Genomic DNA, 18,616 nt, shown 5'->3' with positions numbered 1-18,616 from the left:
AAAATACATAAAAACGTTTGAACATGTCTTAAATTGATTGTATATTAACAAAATTTACTTTTTCACAAATACGGATTGTGTAATATTATTCACTGAATTAACCATTCAGTGAGTTCGTCTAGGCTACAATGGTATTTTACATATTTTACGCATTCAAGAGATATACTGCAACTCACTTATAATATGATTAAAAAATGCAAACGATGAGTTTATCATTGATCATAAAAAAATGCGTGTGTAGAAAAAACACAAAGAAAACATTCTTTAAAAAAACGCTTTCAATCTTTGCATTGGGGTTTGCAAAGAAAATTTCGTGCTCGAGGTACGTTACGTCATTTAAACTACCCAATCAATACACGACTTGAACGGAAGTGGCACATTTGAAAACTGGCAGTTAAAATCGAGCCCTTTCTGTTAGGCTATACCGCAAATCCTATGAGAGGAAGAGCTTTTTTCGTGAATACGGTGTTAATGACATTGTAAAGACGGTAAGATTACTTTGAATATCCTCACGACGTGTTGATTTTATTGACAACTTCTTTATGCGACTTTAATGTGAGTTCTCGTGGTACATAAGGACTTTCTGTGCTAAGCTATTTATCGTCAATAACATTCCCAGTGTTAGCTAGTTAAGCTAGCTTTGATCGTAAACACGAAGATGTGTATATATATATTTTTTTTAAGGAGGATTTGTATCAAATACTCTTCCTTAAACATGTTATGAAGGTTTTATCTTGTGTCTCGGCATATCTGTTGTGCATAGGAAAGTTGTTTCATCAAACAGTGCAGCATTGTGCATTCCTAACGTCACTATTGCGTCTTAAGCGTTGTCTCAACGCTGGTTACTGTGTTATCACATCTTCGCTTTTATCTCTAATATTACTTATTTTAACGGTTGTCATTAATGCAGGAATAAATGTAAATCATCTAAACATGTCTATTTAGGCGTGTCCGTGCCCGCTAACAGGGTTGTCGTCATGAAATTTCTCATTCCTCTGAACAGGATTTGGTACCTTTGGTGCCGAACGTCATGATAATAAGCTAGTACGCATGTTCTTGTTTGGAATAATGTGTTTGTGTGTTTATCTAATCACTTCAGATGGAGGAAGAAGAACATACAGACAGACAGCAGCAACTTGCCAGGCTTTCTCAAAAGATTAACAGAATTCATAAGGATATCAACGAAGGTAAACAATGATGGGCTGTTACTTTAAGGTTGATTTATATCAATATCCATGTCTTATCATGCTGTGTGCAGTCACGACACTTGTTACTTGTTTGAGATGACACAGGCAACATCAACAAGGTCATCCGCTCAAACTCCCCTGAATCCTGCTTCTCGTATTTGATGGACCTGGAGAAGAAAGGGGACCCTCACGTGGACAATAAACATCTCACTAGGCTTATAGACTTTTACACAAGAGTGTTCTCCAATATGCTGCTGGGGAAACACAGCCAGAATGAGAGCTATGCCAGGATGTTGGTCAGATTTGCAGAGCTGAAAGCGTGAGCATACATTCTAACGCCTATAACAATGGATTAATGAACTCGCAAACTACACAATTCATGTTTTTTCTTTTTATTCTGTTTTTGTCTGTTAGAATTCAAGATGTCAATGAGGCGGAGCCCAACTTCAATGTGGCGAGATCTCACAGCCAGAACTTTGCATTTGTCCACATTGCACATGCACAATTTGAGCATTCGCAAGGTAGAGAGATGGGATTATTTTTTTATTGTTCTTCTTGTGAGTGTGTCAGAAACCTCATGATGTGCATCTTATGTCATACTGTGTTGTCAGGCAACGCAAAGAGAGGCATTCACATATTGCAGAATGCTCTTGAGGTGGGGGCCAAACCAAAGGAGCTGTTGGAGGCTGCTCTGAAGAGCATGCATGCAGGCAAGACCCTTTTCTGCCCAGAGGATAAGGAGAACACACCACGTGAGTATTCACACATTGTTTGGACGTTTTTTTTTTTTTTTTTTTAGTATCCATGCAGACCCAAGTTTAGTGTTTATAAGCGTATAATTACTGTATTATCTTTTAACCAATCATGCTTTTCTTTTCTATGGGACTTTTTACGTTTCCAGTACTGCCAAACAACAATGTGCAGAATTCTGTCAAAAAAGGCTCTGAATTCCAGAAAGTCAGCAGAATATCAGATGGGACGGGCGACTTGCAGCTGTCCAGTATTGTCGGTTCAGGGTAAGAATAAAGCAGCCTTGGAGAATTAAGAAGGTTTCTTCTGACAAAGGATATCTGACATTTTCTTGTTCTCTGGCCCTCAGGATTGAGCCTCTCTGTGGATACTCAGATGAACAACTACCCGGCTGGAGATCAGGTTCTCATCGCAAGAGAGCAGTCGGCTTGGTACGTTTTCAACCTGCTCCCCACCAGTGTTAATTTCGTCAGCTTTTTTTAAATTTAGTCTTAGTCACAATGTCGAAAATCAATTTTAGTCATTTTAGTCAACACTGTACATAATAGAACTTCTCCACAGACTGCTTCTCTTTTTAACATGTATCACACTCCATTTTAGCTCCTTCTCCGAGGCTGGGTCTTTTCAGGGTTCTATAGGAACACATCTGACGGAGGTGTGTGGTGGTCGGTAGCTACGCCCCATGTCATGCTGTCACGGCTGAAATGTTTACTCATACGACACGGACACAACCGGCGGGTGTTTAATAAGTTAAACTTACACTGGTCTCCTTTGTCTGCGGCGCTCTGCACTCCTTTCTTCCTTCATTAAATGAAAAAGTATGGCCTGCGCTCGATCCTGACTCTCTCTCTGTGAGCTCTTCCAGCCTCGATGTTAGACGCCCGATGTGATTGTCCATGATTAATATCACCATCATGCAGACCATGAACACGGTGGCCTCCCCGCTCTCCATATTAGCTTCTTTGTGGTGTTTTTTTTCTTCTCTCCTTACTTTTACCTTTTTGTTTTGTTGTTGAATGTGGTGCTAAACGGCTAACACGTCACTGACGCAGACGGCTGCGCGCGGCGCAACAGTCCCGACCTAGTCCTGACCTGGTCCCGACTCATGTGCGAATGCAGACTGAAACAGTTCCGCTGGGGAAGAAACACTTATATTAACAATTACAAATTAATTATAAACAATTAATTTTTTTTAATGTCCATTCGTCCATTGCTTGTAAATTTCATCTAGTCTTAGTCTCGTTAACGGAAATAATTTTTTATTCTCGTCATATTTTTATTTTCTGGAAGCAATTTTGTGCGTCATCGTCACGGGAAAAAGGGGCGTTAACGAAATATTTTCGCTCCCCACTCTAATGACACTGTTTGCTGAAGTTTCGAAGCTAAGGTCTCACGTTTTGCTTTACAGCCAGGGAGAGTACCTGTAATACCTTTCTCCATCCCAGAAAAGGATGACGACGATGAGAAGATCAACGGGAAGCCCTCCAAACAAAGCGACACATCCATGGCCACCAGTTTCTCCAGGTACTCCTTTTTTATAACACAAATCTACGATTCTGTCGAGTTTGATTTATGTCTTCAAAGATTCTACGTGAAAACGTAGAAACGGTTTAACTGTCGATATATTCCGTTCACATTGTATTTCTTCTGGGTTTAAGTTTCTCATTGTTATGTGTATCCTCAGCAAGGCTTTGCCACACACTGTTTTTTAGAAAACTTTAATGGAGAACACACAAATTCTCTGATATAGTTTGAGCTACATTACCTCTCTGGCATCTCAGCCTCTGTTTGACGAATGTGTTTTGTTCAGTGTGTCGGGTAAACGTCATGTCGGGGTTTACAAGTGCAAGTTGTTCTGAACTGTGACACCACCGCAGTCTTATAGAGAGATTCTTCCACTCTACTTTGAAATGACTTTTGCTATGAATTGGCGCTACATAGATGAGACTGAATTGAATTTCTCTTAGGCAAACATCGGGTTCAAGCGTGAAATCGGTATTCGGGCTGCCTTCCTTAAAGAAAAATTCCGAAGACGGGGATTTAGTCCATTTTCATGTGAGTACTAAGGCTTTGGGGTTTTTCTTTTCCGTGCTCTGTTCTGCACTGATGCTAAATTTAAGCTAAAGGGAGACGATGTGACTCTTTGACTCGCTGTGTTCTCAGCCACCAGCTCATAGTCCAGAGCAAAGCCAATGGGATGAGCAGTCATTTGTTGATTCAACCACTACACTACTTCAAACACGTGGCCCAAAAGACTTCTCGGTCATGGAAGGTAATATATTATCTGCTCCCAACTGAGCAGCCTGCATTGTGTTGAAGTTTAAACTGGAGTTATCAGAAGATAATTAATCCTGCTCCCTGTAATGTTTTTCCTTGCAGACGTAACTTTCAGTTTCGATCAGATCTTGAACTCCAGTTCCCCTGAGTCGTGTTGGACGTACCTGATGAATCTGGAAAAAAGAGGCAACCCTCACACAGACATCAGCCTCCTCAATAAGCTCAAGGACTGTTATTCAAAAGTCTTCACCAGGCTGCCGATCAGGACTTACAGTAAAAACGCCAGCTACGCCAGAATACTGGTCAGATATGCAGAGCTGAAGGGGTGAGTCTGGTTAAAACTTGAGATCTTTTTAGTTTCAAGAGTGTGATCTGGGTTCTATAAGAGGAACAGCCAAATTTGTCTGCCTAAAGAAACTAATTTTAGTCCACTCTTACTGGTTCATTAGATATTTCTGCAAATGATAACATTGTTGTAGCAGTTTCTGGCGTAATAATAATTACGTTGACATGTCATGGGTGTAGTCTTAGAATGGGGCAATAGATATATATTTTTTTGTTCCATCACCAGAAAGATCCTCACTTTAGCGTGTGAACTATAGCCGCTTTCGGACTGTAGGAACCTTTGGCAGTTCTAATAACCTTTTAATCCGCGGGGCCGTTTTCTCCCGTGTTCGGACATACAGGAACTCGGGGCTTTCTCCCTTAGTTCCTATAACTATTTAGCTCCTTCTCCGAGGTCGGGTCTTTTCATGGTTCTATAGAACGATCTGACGGAGGTGTGTGGTGGTCGGTAGCTACGCCCCATGTTTACTCATACACTGACACAACCGACGGGTGTTTAATAAGTTAAACTTACACTGGTCTCATTTGTCTGCAGCGCTCTGCTCTCCTTTCTTCCTTCATGAAATGAAAAAGTATCTCCTGACTCTCTCTGTGAGCTTTTCCAGCCTCGATGTTAGACGCCTGATGTGATTGTCCATGATTAATATCACCATCATGCAGACCATAAACACAGTGGCCTCCCCACTCTCCATATTAGCTTCTTGGTGGTGTTTTTTCTACTCTCATTACTTTTACTGTTTTGTTTTGTGTTTGAATGTAGCGCTAAACGGCTAACGGCTAACACGTCACTGAAGCAGACGGCTGCGCGCGGCGCATCAGTCCCTATCAGGTCCCGACTCATGTGCGAATGCAGACTGAAACAGTTCCGCTGGGGAAGGATAGTTATCAGAACGAAATTCGAGGAGGGTAGTTCTGATAACTACTTTCTTAGAACGGTCTGTCCGAAAGCGGCTTATGTGTTCTTTTGCGTGCCTCGTTTGTATAAACGACAATAACAGAAATGTCACATTTGGGAGACCACACAGGAGTTTAGATCGGGGCACGAATAATTCTGAAATGGAAGCTATTGCAGCACATATGTGGGTAACATTTAGCTCGAGAGGATGGCAAACATTTGTCCAGCTGCAGAGGCAACGTTTGAGAAGGACAAGACAAGCTTTTTGCCAACAGTGCTGCGTTGGTGCTGCAGGTTTATGATGACAACACTCAGCGCCTGCAGATGAGCAAACAGATGCGTGGAAGTAGATACGAGTATCCTCACTCATGTTGCGTACCTATGCATCGTATACACGATATATATCCCCCCCAAAAAAAGGACTGCATACTGAAGTGCCACAAACTGGATTTGAAAAACAGCATTAAAATGGTCAGATTTCTGTGTCCTCAAGACTGCATCTGACATCAGCAGAAAGAATCAAACATTAGTTTGTCCCAGTAATGCGAACACAGTCTTTGTCAGCAGTTTTTCAAGGACAGTTAAGTTGAGCTAGTTCTAGCACGACTGAGCCGTTTAATGAGACAACGGTCCACGTCGCACTATACAAGCGTGGGAGGAGAAGTGATTTATTGGCCAGAATATGTCCTCCTCCCCTTCGTTTGGGCTTTTCTGTTTGACTTGATACCTTTCAAGTCAAAACTATTCAGCTGCCAGCAAATTGGCACAAAGGCGAGCATCGAGTTGGACAGCTTTATTGCGTTTTGTACATGCTGCACGGGTTAGAATTTTGCCACGTAGTTGCTATATATATTTTTTTCTTCTTCTTCTGTGTACTGCCTTCTTTAGTTACTTCAGGGGCAAAGCCCGGGTCAGTGAGGCCTGCGCATAGTGCCAGGACCTGCTGAAGTCACGCGTGCAACTTCTAAACCGCATTGGCTGGGTGTGTCAGTCAGACTGACAAATCAGAGCTAGTATTTTATTTATTTGTTTTTTTTTTAAAGTTAGAAATGTTCTCGCCGTCACATTTTGCGATTAAGTGCATCATCTTTGCTTTTCTTTCTGCAGGATTGAAGATCCAGATGAGGCACAGGACCACTTCATAGTTGCATATTCCAACTGCAAAAGTTTTGCCTTTGTCCACGTTGCACATGCCCAGTTTCAGGTGTCTCAAGGTGCGTCTTGTTCTTGTTCATAGTCACACGCTGCATATCTGCAGTAATAAGAATTATCCTGCAGATATTGATCAAATTCACGGTGTCTAGAATGTAGAAGCGGATATTTGAAATGTTCAATTTTACTTCAAAGGCTTTAAAAGCAGATATCTGCAATCCAGCTCTTAAATGTGGGCTTGCCACAGTCTACCCAGCCTCTTTATCGTGGCCGGGGAGCTCTTTGATCTATACTAAATGCTGCTTTCAATGGCTTTGTCAGTCTCTTCTAGAAACAAACTCAAATATGGAAGATTCAGTGCAAGTGTTTAATAGAATGCATGCAGATTTCTATTTTTAACACCGATGGTAACTAAATTCTAAGAGTTGTTGAACACTTGAAAGTGCAAATCAACGTCGCAGGATTGCACACAGTCTTGTATCATGAACTACTTCCTAATTCAGGCAGCATGGGGCTGAATTAAAGCCCAGCATTTCAGCTCGCACCCTCATTGGGGATCAAACTGGAGCAGTAGTTGGAAAACGACATTAGCCAGATTTTTAAAGGTGCCATGGCATGAAAATAAATGGAGGCTTTTATATATTTTTATAGGCTTTAGTGGTCCCCTAATACTGTATCTGAGTTTTTTTCCCCCCAAATTCTGCCTTGGTGCAGAATTACAGCCAGTCCCAAAAATGAGCTTTCCTTGGGTTCCTCAGAATGAGCTGTGTAGGGTCTGCAGCTTTAAATGCAAATTAGGAGGAGAAAGGCGGGGCAAAGCGGGGGGTGGGGGTGTGGCCTTACTTAAAGCTGCCGTCGGCAGGTTTTCAAAATTCCGAGTCTAAAGTCGGAAAATTTGAACTGATACAACTTTCAGGTCCCTCCCCCAACCTCTACCAAGCTCCAAACCGCCCCCCAAACCCCTCCCCCTCTGTGGACGAGGTTGTGCACATGAGTTCACACCAGTGTGCGCGCACACAAGCTGAGGGCAGACTCGCGCTCAGCATGAGCTTCCCTAACGCGATTGGTTAAAAACAGCTGGGAGCGCTCGATTTTTGCAAGCACGATTACAGGCTTTAGAGGGAGCTACAGAATTCGGGATTTTTCCTAAACAGCCAATTTAATATTCTACTTCCAGAATCCCATGACAGTTCAAGCTAATATGACTAAAAAAACTTTCCTAACACAGTCAAACATCAAGCAAGTGCTACACAAGACACAGCAAGACGACAAAAAAGGCGTGCGTGAAGGGGAAAGCAGGAGTGAGGATTTTGACATTCTCATCTGATTGCTCTGGTTTGCAAATATGCACCTAGCGCTGGAACCATGAATGAATCATTATCCTGATGAAATGCACTGAATTTGCGGATTCATTCTTCTTCAGGAAGCTTGAAGTAGGGGGTTTTGGTCTAAAATGAGCGAGCTAACCATCTCATGGGCATGCAAACACCTCCAACATCCCAGTTGGCAGAGATAAGAGCGTGCAGATGCTATTAGCTGCATAGCTAAAGATACAGACCCTTTCTTGTGGTAACAAGCTATGTAACTATACTGTACATACAGGAAAGCAACACAATTATAGAGCGTTAAATTGCTTACTTGTCCGAGGTCTGTAGTTGGGCCAAAGAGAGTTGGTACTGATCCAGGGTTAATTTTCAGACGTTCGGTAAGGCCAGCACGGTATTAGCCGCTTTCGGACTGTAGGAACCTTTGGCAGTTCTAATAACCTTTTAATCCGCGGGGCCGTTTTCTCCCGTGTTCGGACATACAGCAACTCGGGGCTTTCTCCCTCAGTTCCTATAACTATTTAGCTCCTTCTCCGAGGTCGGGTCTTTTCATAGTTCTATAGAACTAATCTGACAGAGGTGTTTGGTGGTCGGTAGCTACGCCCCATGCCATGCTATCACGGCTAAAATGTTTCCCGGCAGGTGTTTAATAAGTTAAACTTACACTGGTCTCATTTGTCTGCAGCGCTGCTCTCCTTTCTTCCTTCATGAAATAAAAAAGTATCTCCTGACTCTCTCTGTGAGCTCTTCCAGCCTCGATATTAGACGCCTGATGTGATTGTCCATGATTAATATCACCATCATGCAGATCATAAACACAGTGGCCTCCCCGCTCTCCATATTAGCTTCTTGGTGGTGTTTTTTCTACTCTCCTTATTTTTACCGTTTTATTTTGTGTTTGAATGTAGCGCTAAACGGCTAACGGCTAACACGTCACTGAAGCAGACGGCTGCGCGCGGCGCATCAGTCCCTATCAGGTCCCGACTCATGTGCGAATGCAGACTGAAACAGTTCCGCTGGGGAAGGTTAGTTATCAGAACGAAATTCGAGGAGGGTAGTTCTGATAACTACTTTCTTAGAACGGTCTGTCCGAAAGCGGCTAATGGCCCAAGTTCTGGAAACATTAGTCGGTGAAATGTTTGGCGCACACATACACAAATCTCTTCGGTTCTGTCGTCACTTTCCCAGAAAAAACTAAGGCTGCGGCTACACGAAAACGTTTTTCACTGTAAACGATACTTTTTCTTATCGTTTCGCTGTCGCGGCCACACGGAGCCGGCGTTCCCACTACCCCAAAACGATAGTTTTTGAAAACGGGTTCCAGAGTGGGAAAGTTTGAAAACGGCCTCGTTTCGTTTCCATTGTTACAGCTAAAACGTTTTTGCGTCAGTCACACGTTGACGCTGGGAGCCAATTTTAACACTTCTCTATTGTCTCACAGCGTGGCGTGACACAGTGGCGTGTGTACTGCATCGTTTCATCGTTTTCATCCGTTTTCGTCTGGACAGCAGCGCGTTTCCGTGTGGTCGCAAGAATTTTCGTACCCGTTTTAAAAAAAAAAAAACCTCGTTTCGTTTTCGTGTAGCCGTAGCCTAAATCTGTCCACTGGCTCTTTAGAGATTCTGATGCAGGAGCTCTAAACAGATTTTTTACATCCATGTACAGCGCAATGAGCTGGCCAAAGAGCTGTGGGCGGGGAAAGGCAGTTTTGGCATAGCCATATATGGGCTCTGGGGGGAAACAACCTCAACATCATGAGGCGCCACGTCATAAGAGGCAGCTTTCCCGATCAGGCCATCTGCATGGTCACATTACCAAAGGCGGAGAATAATTTCCAGTGCATGGTTTAGGTCTATCGTCATTTTTTAGCCACTGGGGGACCGCAGGCAGGCTAGAGGAACTCATATTAATGTTAAACAACCGTAAAAAGTGAAAATTTCATGCCATGGCTCCTTTAAACATCAACAAGGCTTCCTATTGGACAATCACATCACACATTGCTGCCGGTCTTTGCGCAACACACAACTTTGCACAATCTTGTGGTCATTTAACACATCTGTAAAACACGTTTTTTGTCCCGTATTTTAGGTAATTTGATCAAAGCAACTTCAATTTTGCACAAAGCGCAGGCACTGAACGCCAAACCGGCTGAGCTCCTGGAGACGGCCTTGTGTAACCTTAAAGCTGGTGAGAAACAGCTGGTGCCCTCCCTGGAGGAGGAACCTCCCGCAGGTACAGATGCATTGAAAGCTGACTCATGTATACATCATACAGTCCAGTTAAAGGCTGGATGTGGCTTCCAAATATAATTTTATTTTTAAAGATGTTTTTCTACCTTTGGAAACAGGTGTTGCAGGCGGTGTGCGGACTTGTGGGGGAAACCAGGAGGGGCAGCTTCCTGTTTTGGTCCCCGTGACCCGCTCAATGGAACGGCCTAAACCTGCCGGCAAGGAGTCCTTATCAGAGTGGAGGATCCCAACTCTAGTCCACCGCCATGTTTCCCCAGAGGTTTGATGATTTTTTTATGTTCCTTTTTTGTCAGTTATATACTCATAATTTTACCCATGTACATCCTTATTTCACTTTACCCTGAAGGTTTGAATTTTTATTTTTTCCCTTAAGGACAAACGGACAACACCTCCTGATCCCAAACCCGTTTCCCGTCATGTGGAGGCTTTTCCTACTCCGTCCATCCACCTTCCGTCCAGACTGAACCCACAAACAGTCTGCCAGACTCCTAACGGCTACAGGAACCCAGGTGCAAACAGGTAATGTCGTGGCTTCCTTCCGTTCAGGTTATGGCCTACGATGTATTGGATTAACACAGTCATCGGCTGTGATATTATAATGTCAGAGAAACTTCATACACTCATAGTTCGCTGTTTGTTTACATCACAATACAATATGAGTAGTTGTGACCAATGTTCCCTCTAATTTTTCATGTGTCTGGGCATACACACAAGCTCCCTGAGCACACTGAGGACCACTGAGCAACATCAGATGTGCACGCTGTGGCCACACACCAGTATCACACCTGTTCAAAACCTTGGATCATAGCAAGTTTATTAAAAGGCTTATTAAAAGAATCAAATCACAGCAGCAATTTTCATTAGTTTACTTTTAAAATAAGCGATTTGGCCCACTTAAAATGAAAAAGACAAAAATCTTGTTGTTCATGAGATGTGTAGTATGTTATATGAGAGAGTCATGGGAAGAGTCATACATGCAGCCTGCATGCAGTCTGCATGTTTTGCAGAGTAGACCTTTCTCACTCGAAAAAGAAAAAATCTCACCCAGTTTCACCGCTTGTTCTTCTGTTTGCACATACTCAGACAGCCATTCCATCCTAAAAGAACCACATTTCTTTTTTTACTTTGGCTTGGTGAGTGGATGTGTCGCTGGCGCTGCCCGTTCGTTTCGCCATGATAAGGGGCGTCTCTTAACTCCTAACTCCGCCGCACTGTTGTTAGCTAGCTAACCTGCACAGCGCGTATGGGCAGGGCACACATGAAAGCACTATCAATGCAATGATTGGCTGCATAGCGTAAGTAAACCGTATTGTATCATTGGCTGAACACCTGTCACAAACACATTCTTGGTCTAATTAATTAGATTAGATTAGATTAGATTAGGTCTAGTATTAGATATTAATTAGTACGTTTATGGTGAATTTTATTTTATGCGCTGCATAGATTTTCTTGTGCGGGCAGTGCGTGATTTTCGCAGGCGCGAAGCTTAGAGGGAACATTGGTTGTATCCCCAATGCCAGATAGATATGGCTTCTTTTAGGGAAGACATGACTGGAAAATTAACACCAAGGTTAAGAAGATCGGAGAGATGGGACAGTGAGGAAGGGGCAAAGTCTGTGGTGACTGTGTAACAGCTGCCTTTCAGTGCTTATGGATCAGCTGTTACCTGGGGGGGGGGGATCTTGTCTGAGTACAATTTCATGCTTGTCAGTGCATGGAGTTGCGATTGTAGAGGACAAAAGAGGAGAGAAATCCTCGAAAAATCATCTTTTTTCGTGTCTAAAGTTACTGCTGACTCAAAAACTCTGGGTAACGCTACCCCCGTGACTCTGAGGTCACCTAGGTGTGAAGACATGTCATACATCATATATGCAGGGGGGCGGGGCTGCTTTGCTCTCTGATTCTCTGGGTAAATGGTTTACCCCACAACAAACAATCTAAGCAGAAAACGGATGAATGGACAGAGTTGTAATTTCTCTGTTGTGTTTTGGCAGAAGCCAGTCGCAGACTTTTCATCAAGACCTCGGAAAGGTTTGGCAGCTTGTGGGGGGGGGGAAAAAGGACATACTACGTGGCATACTTTAAATTCAAGTCCCAATTTGAGCTCCTGTGATGAAAGCAGATATCTTTTTGTCTCGCCGGTAAAAGCTGTAACGTTACCGAAACTGTAACTGTCAGGCGAGGCCGTTTTAACTCCTCGACCAAAACGTGTGTAATGCTGACACCATTTCAAAATATTTGATAAACATGAAGCTTTTTAAATTTGCTGAAATATTTCACTTGTTTTTAACAATGGAGGGGGTAAGTAGAACGTACTCATAAGTCATATTAGGCAGGGTTTCTTCAGATGACAGTTTTGTTTTTGTTCTTTTTCTCCCCGCCTATGTGGGATCTTTCATAAAAGATTTTATAAACCTTTTAGGTTAGTTGAAGAAAATCTACCACGATTGGCACTTTATTGCAAGTCTCTTAAGAGATTCATATTACAAATAAACCTTCCCCGATCAAACGCAGTAAGACCGTAAGAATAAATACATTTTTAACCCCAGTTTCTTTCTCACAGCTTTATTACTCCTGTAGGAAGGCGAGGCCCCGAGGTGCCGTCCTCCACAGTAGCGGCACACAGAACCGGACCTGTTCAGCAGACATGCACTCCTCTAAACCAGTCGGCCTGTTTCCACACCCCACAGGTACGGCAGGCTCATTCCCTGCCTATATTGTTCAAGGACATGATTTCTAGTCAGTAGTTTGAGTAATATGCGTTTCTTGGCCTGAACATCCACTCTCATTTTAGGCCTCCTTCAGTACTTTGTCAAATGAGTCCATCACTATTAAGGGGAAGCAGTTCTTCATCCTCAAGATGATTGGACGTGGTGGATCAAGCAAGGTGAAGAAAAGGAGATGAGCTCGAGTGATGTCAAAAACATTTAATCATCCGTTACCCCAGTTTTTCTTTCATGTTCTATTTGTTAGCTCTCACAGTATGACTCTTCTGTTGTTTCCAGGTCTACCAGGTGCTTGACCACAAAAAGCAGCTGTTTGCTGTGAAATTCGTCAACCTCGAGGAGGCCGACGCTGAGACAATAGAAAGTTACAAAAATGAAATTGAACATTTGAACCATTTGCAGCAGTACAGCGATCAGATCATAAAACTATATGAATTGTAAGTACATGGCTCATCTAAAAACCATAAAGGAATGCATCTTTTTTGCCTGTTGTATCTTGAAACCCTTGTTCGTCCACTTGTTGCCACAGTCAGACTTTATGAAGACTTTTATTGTCATTTCTCTTTCTCTGCTTTTTTCATACTGATGGTGTTTAACGTGTCAGCTTTACTCGTTATGTGGATCTCTGCACCAGTGTCCTGATGGTTCCATGTGCATTTGCAGTGAAATAACCAACAGCTACATCTACATGTTGATGGAGTGCGGAAACCTGGATCTGAACACTTGGCTGCGAAACCGCAAAACTGTGAACCCACTGGAGAGGAAGTTCTATTGGAAGAACATGCTGGAGGCCGTCCACACCATCCACAAGCACGGTTCTCTCTCTTTCTGACTCTCACTGTACCCGTTTTCTCAGTCTTCACTCAGTAAGAGAGTAAATGATCCTTAATTGTGATCTTTTTCACTTTTCTTTTTTTCTTTTTTTTTTGTTTTGGTATGTGCGCAGGTATTGTCCACAGTGATTTGAAGCCAGCAAACTTTGTCATAGTGAATGCTACGCTGAAGTTGATCGACTTTGGCATCGCAAACAGAATCCAACCCGATGTGACGAGCATTATGAAGGATTCCCAGGTGCGTCGTTCCTCACACGAATACGTTAAACCTCTTATGTTTGGTTTATAAGTCCAGTCTGAGTAATGAGATTGTATTTGGAATAGACGCTCGCAGGTCATTTCATGAGTTAGAGAACGGTGTCGGTGTCAGTTTTAAGCTCCTTTTGCCCACAGAACTGCTTTAATTCTTTGTCCTGGAAGCATCTTCAGAGATATTTGTCCATATTGACAATACAGCGTTGCATAATTGCCACAGATTTGTGGGTAGCAGGTCTCCCTTCTCATCCTCCAACCAGCTGTGTAAAGCTGCTTTGACTGACTGGTTCTGACAGAGGTTTCTGCTTTCAAAAGAGACCCTCCTTTTTGCCAGACTTGATCACAGCTGTGTGTGTTTTCATGGGGAAAGTAGCTATTAAAGAATGGGTACATAAAGAGTGCTGGACATTAGTGCTGGGCGGTATGACCAAAAATACATATTACGGTATTTTTTCACAGTATATCACGGTATTTTTTTTTCATGCATAGGTGTTCACAGCATTTTCTACAGCTTGAGAACAGAATTAAAAATTCTTCAAAATAATTCCTTTGTTAATAATTGGTCACACAGAACTTTATTGTATTAATATTCACATCTTCATTGTAAACAAATGAATAACATAGCTAATTACACTGGTCGGACTGTTCAGCTGTTTCAGACTGATACCTCCGGTTCAGGCTGGTCCTCACCCTCAACACGCACGTCTCTTTTTCAATCGCGGAAAATATTTTTCAATACTCATCTGGATTGAAGCAGGAAACATTCAGTGTAAGAGTTTAAAAAAACTACTTTATTTGATTCACAGCTGCTAGTGTTTAGACCTCGACAACCCAACTACATTATTTTTTCTTTTTTTACGGCAAAGTTGCGACTAGTTAACTTTATAAAGAAGGCGTAATCGCTTGTTTGCTATTGGTCGGGTCAGGACAGCATTGTATTAAAAATATTTTATAGGACTTTTTAATGTGTGATTTCAGTGTTTCCCGCAGAAAATTGCTTAGGCTGCGGCTACACGAAAACGTTTTTCACTGTAAACGATACTTTTTCTTATCGTTTCGCTGTCGCGGCCACACGGAGCCGGCGTTCCCACTACCCCAAAACGATAGTTTTTGAGAACGGGTTCCAGAGTGGGAAAGTTTGAAAACGGCCTCGTTTCGTTTCCATTGTTACAGCTAAAACGTTTTTGCGTCAGTCAAACGTTGACGCTGTGAGCCAATTTTAACACTTCTCTATTGTCTCACAGCGTGGCGTGACACAGTGGCGTGTGTACTGCATCGTTTCATCGTTTTCATCCGTTTTCGTCTGGACCTGAGTCTTTACAGCAGCGCGTTGCCGTGTGGTCGCAAGAATTTTCGTACCCGTTTTCAAAAAAAACCTCGTTTCGTTTTCGTGTAGCCGTAGCCTTAGTCAAGGCTGTGAGTCGTTGGCCGATGGGGGGGGACTTGGAATGGGACGGTGGCTGTTAGAGCAATAACAAAGCTGTTTAAGAGCTGTAACACTTTTTTATTTACATTATTAACTATTTACATTAACAACCAGTAGGTGTTTTTTTTTTTGGGAACGTTGGCAGTGCGAGTTTGCTAAGGCGGCCGCCTTAACTATAATGCACTGCGGGAAACACTGGCTTTTATATAGGTGCACGTGATACCAACCTTTTGGAATTTCGCCAGCCGTCTTCTTTCGGTTGAGCTAATCTAACGCGACGCTGAAGCTAGCAAGCTTCCAGGCATGATCTCGCTGATGGAGACACACGCGGTTTGCATGGAGGGGAGGGGCTGTGTGGCTGTGTGTGTGTGTGTGTGTGTGTGTGTGTAGGCTATGCGAGAGAGACGCATGACTGACAGAGACGGAGAGCAGGGAAAGGAAATGCAGCTTAACGAATACGAGTATATTTTAAATAGCGTTAAAAATAGACAGTAAACATGTGTGTTTAGAAGCACAACACTGAAAAGGGTCCCGTCTCAAACAATGTCACGTGATGCAGCGTTCCCCCCGTTGTGTAATCAAATACACCGGTATGGCGGTATATTAAAAATTCATATCATAACGAAATTATAAACCGGTATTCGGTGTGAACCGGTATACCGCCCAGCACTACTGGACATGCTCTGTGATGAACTCTGTGGCATTTAAATGATGCTTGGTCGGTGCTTAAGGACTCGATAGGAGCTTTTAAACCACGGAAACCTTTTCATAAGTCAATATTGTAGGAGCTTCACCTTCGTTTTTAAAGCAATTGCGGCCGATCATATTTCATAAAATTGCTTTTAGAAGATCTTTTTTAGCTCCTCAGAGTCGGTGCTTTCTGTAAGTGTAAACATTAGACTTGGAAATTGACAGGCGGTGCAGCGAATGCTGAGGTCTGCGTGACTTGTCTGATTCTTATGGCTACAAAACCAAAATGATTAAACTGAAATCAAATGAAGCATGTCAGATAATTAGCTATCTGGAAATTATACCAAGATGTAATCGTCTAGAACAGAGCTGCATCAGGTCTTAACTCCAATAAAGATAAAGAATGTAAATTAATTCCGAACAAATGTTCAATGTGTCTGACACTTAATGGTTTTCAACATACAGGTTGGAACTCTCAACTATATGCCCCCAGAAGCCATCAAAGATACTTCATCTCAGCCGGGAAAGGCAAGGTCAAAGGTACACGTTCTTTTTGTGGATGATTTAACGAGTGTAATAAATTCTGAACCCTGTAGAATGTAAAAATAATAATGACTAACATTTTGTTGTACAGATCAGCCCCAAAGGCGACGTCTGGTCACTTGGCTGCATCCTGTACTGTATGACTTATGGGAAGACTCCCTTCCAGAGCATCACAAATCAGATAGCCAAGCTGCACGCCATCATTGATCCGTCTCATAAGATCGACTTTCCTGACATATCGGAGAAGGATTTGCAGGACGTGTTGAAGGTGAGATGCCACGACTTAAACAGTCCGAGGCTGTTTTCAAGGGGCTAAAAGACTACAACTTACTCTGTTGTCTACTTTTACCAGAGGTGCTTGGTACGAAACCCTAGAGAGAGAATATCAATTGCCGAACTGCTGGAACATCCGTACCTCCAGCTGAAGCCACAAGCATCACCTGAGCCAGGTACACATGCAAAACGAACAAAAGAAAAGGATGTATGAGGAAGCCATGTTTGTTGATCACCATCGGCCTGTTTTTCATTGACTTCTTTTAGAACCTGCTTCTAACGGTGATCTCAAGAGGATCCTAACCGACCTGGCAGCCCTGCAGTCTCCAAACAGCATCATCCGAGCCGCTAACGTGAGATTGATTTGGAAGACTGTCCTCTCGAACGTCGATTCGCCTGAAATGCTGACTGTTGATTTCTGCTTCTTACAGAATTTGGCAAAAATGTGCAGCAGCGGCAGGAGACTGGATGTCGCAGAGTGTGCAAAGTCATCCCATTAGCAATCCTGGAAAATGTGATGTGGATATTTCTTCTTCTCCTTTTTTCCTTTGACTTCAACATAACCACTGTTGGATGTCAAAACCACCAAACTGCGTTTTTAGTTTCTATAAAACAAAACATTACATTTTTATGTACTTTCACATTTCTGTTCTCTTGTTGTTTCTCTTTTACTTTTTTTTTTTTTTTTTTTTAAATCTATTCTAGTGAAAATAACTGTAAGCATGTAAAACATAGCATAGTGAAATAAATATTCTGTATCGTTAAGAGTGGTTTATCTATCCCGTGTACATACAAAGGAGAGCTACCTGACAAGGTGCGCCATTTTTTTCTACATCATTCCAGGAAGATTAATGACACTAGGAGACAAACTTTTCATCATTGTAGCTTTCTGTTTTTACAAATAAGAGCTGGCTGCTTTAGTATAAGTGATTAGAATAATAAGATATTGTGTAAAATGTTACTTTGTCCATGTTTATCCACACAAATCATAGTTGGAACGGCTGAATGAAAATAATCGAGCATTGCTTTGAAAGACCGCAAGGAATTGTGGGATGGAATCCTCTTTTCTTTTATAAATGATGTTCCACTGTTTCCTTTGTCGAGTGAGATAATATAAAGCTCAAACAGCTCTTATCGTGGCTGCCACAAAGACACTTCTGGGTCATTTCACTCCGTTCAGAACCTTCCCTGGTTAAAAGGATTATGAGTAATCCGTTTTCAGAAATGAACTTTTACGACCTTATCCGTGTGATAAGTGCGAGTTCAGTGGGTTGTTGACTTTGAGAAATGGCAAACTTGCAGACAAAAATAGTGCAATTTTTTTTTTTCTGGATAACCCGTTAGAAACGTTGGGGTGACTATTACAATGTTACAATTACAATGTTTATTACTATTACAATGTTTCAAATTTAGTGTACCAATGTGTTATTCACATGTGATAAGAGTTTTTTTTTTTTTTTTTTTTTTTTTTTTTTTTCTCATTGCTCAGCCCTCCATAAACCTGATGTCTGTCTGCTATTGTTTGGTGCACTTTTCCTCGACGGGTACCACAGTCTTCATAGAGTGCAAATCTGTTGACGTGCAAGATGAAAATTCAGAAAGTTCAGAAATTCAAATTCACACTCTAGAAAGCGAGTCCTCCACTTGGTCAAAGAAAGACCTACAGAGGCATCTGCCATGCCTCCCAGAA

General features: G+C 42.3%; 1 protein-coding gene across 2 annotated transcripts; it reads left to right on the top strand.

Moving 5' to 3' along the window:
• The first annotated feature begins 381 nt into the window (after window positions 1-381).
• ttk (ttk protein kinase) lies at window positions 382-18,274 on the top strand. Of its 2 annotated transcripts, none has more exons than XM_075464912.1 (25): window positions 382-488; window positions 1,100-1,187; window positions 1,293-1,506; window positions 1,602-1,708; window positions 1,799-1,939; window positions 2,089-2,203; window positions 2,287-2,368; window positions 3,346-3,461; window positions 3,905-3,992; window positions 4,101-4,209; window positions 4,317-4,539; window positions 6,562-6,668; window positions 10,020-10,163; window positions 10,279-10,439; window positions 10,554-10,699; window positions 12,744-12,870; window positions 12,975-13,067; window positions 13,186-13,343; window positions 13,570-13,721; window positions 13,853-13,977; window positions 16,576-16,650; window positions 16,745-16,921; window positions 17,006-17,102; window positions 17,194-17,279; window positions 17,358-18,274. In XM_075464912.1, the coding sequence occupies exons 2-25, from the start codon at window positions 1,100-1,102 to the stop codon at window positions 17,424-17,426; spliced, it is 3,000 nt and encodes a 999-aa protein (XP_075321027.1). In that variant the 5' UTR covers window positions 382-488; the 3' UTR covers window positions 17,427-18,274. The 2 variants fall into 2 exon arrangements, with proteins under 2 accessions (XP_075321027.1, XP_075321026.1); XM_075464911.1 differs by having other exon boundaries at window positions 1,284-1,506.
• Window positions 18,275-18,616: the final 342 nt, after the last annotated feature.

This window comes from Odontesthes bonariensis, chromosome 5 (genome assembly GCF_027942865.1).
Source record: "Odontesthes bonariensis isolate fOdoBon6 chromosome 5, fOdoBon6.hap1, whole genome shotgun sequence".
NCBI classification, from domain to species: domain Eukaryota; kingdom Metazoa; phylum Chordata; class Actinopteri; order Atheriniformes; family Atherinopsidae; genus Odontesthes; species Odontesthes bonariensis.
This window is presented reverse-complemented; position numbering and strand designations above follow the sequence as displayed.